General features: G+C 45.9%; 1 protein-coding gene across 1 annotated transcript in view; it reads right to left on the reverse strand.

Annotated features, from left to right (window-relative positions):
* Nucleotides 1–4,223, reverse strand: part of RAD51D (RAD51 paralog D) — a 23,195-nt gene that overhangs the window by 9,309 nt on the left and 9,663 nt on the right. Inside the window, exons 4-6 of the mRNA XM_003797196.3 lie at nucleotides 3,181–3,262; nucleotides 2,800–2,934; nucleotides 2,200–2,295 (exon numbers count right to left, since the gene is read on the reverse strand). Of these exons, the coding sequence (XP_003797244.1) occupies nucleotides 2,200–2,295; nucleotides 2,800–2,934; nucleotides 3,181–3,262 (313 nt within the window). The remainder of the gene's footprint in view (nucleotides 1–2,199; nucleotides 2,296–2,799; nucleotides 2,935–3,180; nucleotides 3,263–4,223) is intronic.

Here is a 4,223-nt window from a genome sequence, read left to right on the forward strand (position 1 = left end):
GGCCTCATAGCTCACAGCAACCTCAAACTCTTGGGTTTATGTGATTCTCTTGCCTCAGCCTCCCAAGTAGCTGGGACTACAGGCACCTGCCATAACACTCGGCTATTTTTAGAGATGGGGTCTCGCTCTGGCTCAGGCTGGTCTTAAACCTGTGAGCAAAGGTAATCCACCTGCCTTGGCCTCCCAGAGTGCTAGGATTAAAGGCATGAGCCAGTGTGCCCGGCCTTTTTGTTCCTTTGTTTTCTTCTGCAGACCTAGTCTCACTCTACCCTGAGGAGAGTGCCATGGCATCATTGTAGCTCACAGCAACCTCAAACTTCTAGGTTCAAGCAATCGTCTTGCATCAGCCTCCCAAGTAGCTGGGACTATAGGTATGTGCCACCCTGCCCAGCTAGTTTTTCTTTCTTTCTTTTTTTTTTAGTAGAGACAGGGTCTCACCCTTGCTCAGGCTGGTCTCAAACTCCTGAACTCAAACAATCCACCAGCCTTGGCCTCTCCAAGTGCTAGGATTACAGGCATGAGTTACTGTGCCCAATCTAATTTTTTTATATTTAATAGAGATGGGGTCTCACTATGTTGCCCAGGCAGGTCTTAAACTCTTGGCCTCAAATGGTCCTCTCAACTCAGCCTCCCCAAGTGCTGGGATTACAGACATGAGCTATCTTGGCCCTGTAGTTATATTATTTTATATAAGACCTGGTATGGCTACTTGCTCTCAATTTCCTTGCTCTTGAAGAAGCAGATGGCCATAGTATACACCCAATGGGGAAAGTGCCACACAGCAGGAGCAGTGGGCAACCTTGAGAGCTGAAGGCAGTCTCTGGCCAGTACTGAATCTTCTGACCTGGAAGTGAGAAGTCTGCTCAATAATGCTAGTTCTTATCCTAAATATGTGGAGACTTTGGGCAACTCAACATCTCTGGTGTTCACTCTCCTCATCTCTAAAAACAAAAGGGCTAGATTCGGTCAGCATTTCTCAACTTCCCATCCCAACACACTGGTGGGTCATTACTAGCTATACTTTCTGTGGCAAGTATTTGTTCAATTAGCACATGTATATGTTCTAAAGTTTGTGAAAATTATTACTTTATATACAAGCCTGGGTATGTCCATGAGAATATGTCATGGTCTGGGGAAAGAGAGGAAAGTTTGAGGTCAACTAAACTATTTTATCTCTAAGGTATCTTCCAGATCTAACAGTCATTTACCAGTGCACCAGATCCTGTCTGAGCACCTCACAGGAGGAGCAGAGTACCAACCCAAATGCCATCCTAAATTCTCCTTGTCAACAGGTCTCTGAATGTGTTCAGGCAGCAATCTCCTGACTTCAGGGGAGGTGGGCCCAGCCACTGGCCCAAGCTACACACATAACTCAGTCTTGGCCAACTAGCTGTAAGGGGCAGAGGGAAGTCTGTTAGAGGGGTCTGGAAAAAGATTTTTCTTCCCTGATAAAAAGGAAGAAAATACAGAAAAGAACCATCTATCTTTCACTGACCTGAATATGAACATGGATGTGTGAAGACAAGATGCTTAGAGCTATTGCAGCCACTTTGCAATCATGAGTAGAAGAACAAGAGAACCAGACCACAACCTAGTACCCTGATATTGTGAGCCTGCCAAACTCCAGACTCTTACAAGATAACTCAATGTCCTCAAGGTTCAGGTTTAATTAGCACACTCTGGCAGTTCTGATACTCAAGGTGTGAATTACCACTGCAGAAGACTGCAGAGCTCTTAGATTAGAAAAATCTGGTGCAGGGGTCTAGTGGCTTATGCCCGTACTCCTTGGCACTTCACTAGGCCAGAATTTCAAGACCAGCTTGAGCAATATAGTGAGCTTGCATCTCTACCAAAAATAACAAATTGTATAATTAGCCAGGCATGGTAGACAACCTCTATTACTTGCTGCTGAAAGTAAGTATTCCTAACTCATCTAGAGGGGAATACAAAGATCAATGAGACATGATCCTTCCACTCAAGGGGCTTACTGTTGAGCAGGGAAGATGAACAGTGAGCAATGACACATATGAATTAAGCATTTAGGAATTCCATCCAGGGAGTGGCAAGCACAGCTGGAGCCACCAGATCGTACATCTGCATTTCCAAACTGAGTCTGTAGTAGGACACCTGCCCACATACAGATAGGTGTAGCACCCCGCATGTTGGGTAAAGCAAGGAGGAACAGAACAGCAGGCTCACCTGCTGGGCCACAGTGCTTCGGAGGTCCTGCAGCACATTTAGCATCTGGAAGATGTCAAATGCATGTGCCACCTGGATCCTCTGGAGAGCTCTTGCCTGAAAAGATGGGAAAGAGAAGCAGGGCCTTTGGATAAGAGGGAGGAGAAAGTTTAAGTAAGGCTGAGAAGGAAGAGGCAAGGATGTAGGTCCAGGATGGCAGATGGGCTTTGTCTAATGGGCTAGCATGCACAGCAGTGGCTGCCTAGGCGCTAAGCTGTACTTAGAACACAGTGGGAAGGAGTGATGTGACCCAATACTGATACCTGCCATGGGCAAGAAATGGACTAGAAACACAGGATGGCAACTGTCTGCCAGCCCTGATTTAAGGTATGTGAGGAGTTGGGGGAGTTTCCTAGAAGAACTGGTGAGGGTAGCACCCAAGCTGGGCTGATGGTATTAATAGGGGAGGCTTCAGGAATACAGGATGTATTAATAAAACGGCAAATTTCAAAGCAAGAAATAACCATTAACCTCAACAACCAGAATTCTTGCAGCATTAAGGGATGACGGGGTCTTCTTGTGTCAGATGGGTCAATAGAACCCAATCATCTTGCCCTTTACCTGTTCCTCCTCATCCTGGGTCCTAGCCTCAAGCAGCTGCAGGAGGCGGGAGGCTGTCAGCCCTCCATTGGAATCAATGTACAGGACGTTTTGCTGCAGGCCATGGGCTACATTTGCTGCCACACAAAGGCATATCTGAATAGAGACAGAGGAGTGAGTGAACTTGAGTCCTCTGAGAGGACTTACAAAGGGAGTTCCCTCCCAAATCTTGCCCAGATTTCAGTAACACAAATGGGCCGAGTCCAAACCCCACTCTCCATCACTTATTTTCTTTCTGTTGAGCTCTGAACCCATGAGTGCATTGCCAGAAGCTCCACAAGGGATCCAGGGCTATATGCATCCACCTCCCTCAATCCTCCTGGCCACTGGCCTCGCACATACCTGAGTTTTGCCACTACCCGGGCCGCCTACAATTTCAGTCACTTCTCCAGTATAGAGACCAGTATCAAGTAATTTGTCCAGGCTGTTGGCAGAAGACGAAAGAGAATCAACATAGGAGGTTGGGAGAAGAGAGGGGAATAGGTATCAAGAAGAAAAGCAAAATACTCCTTCCAAGAGCTGGTTCTGTCCAGAGATGCTTCAACTGTTCCTGGCCAGGAGGCTTGTCTTGGTGGAGCTTTCTTCTGTAGAAGGGGAAGCCTGAATGTTCCTCTTCTGGTCTCTCTTCATCCTTCTGCTCTCAGATTAAAAATCACCTCTCTAGCGAGGGCTCTGCCTTCTGTCATTCTCTATCTCCGCCCCTTGTAGGTTTCCTTGACAGCATTTCCCACAATTTGTAATTTCTTTAATTTTGAAATAATCAGGATATATTCTACTACAGCACAGTATCACAACTAGGACACTGGCATTGGTATAATCCACAGAGCTTACTGAGATCTCACCAGTGTTACTCACACTCCAGTGTGTCTGTTCCATTACCTTTGATCACATGTAGGTTTGCATAACCACCACAACAAAGGCACAGAGCATGTCCATCACCATAAGCCTCCATCGTGCTGCCCTTCTATAGCCATACCATTCACCCCTAATCCCTAACCCCTGGCAACCACTGACTTGTTCTCCATCTTTGCTATTTCAAGAATGTTATGGACATAGAATCATACAGCACATAACCTTTGTGATTTTTTATTTTTTTTTGAGACAAAGAGTCTTACTCTGTGATGCCCTGAGTGGAGTATCATGACATCATCATAGCTTACAGTAACCTTAAACTCTTGGGCTCAGGCTGAGACTATAGGTACCCACCACAACACCAAGCTAGTTTTTCTGTTGTTTTTTTTTTTCTTTTAGTAGAGACCAGGTCTTGCTGTTGCTCAGGCTGGTCTCAAACTCCTGAGCTCAAGCAATCTACCCACCTCAGTTTCCCAGAATGCTAGGATCACAGGTATGAGGCACAGCACTCAGCTATTTTTTTTTTTTTTTTT

The sequence above is a fragment of the Otolemur garnettii genome, unplaced genomic scaffold (genome assembly GCF_000181295.1).
Source record: "Otolemur garnettii isolate 467f Iridium unplaced genomic scaffold, OtoGar3 scaffold00112, whole genome shotgun sequence".
NCBI lineage: Eukaryota > Metazoa > Chordata > Mammalia > Primates > Galagidae > Otolemur > Otolemur garnettii.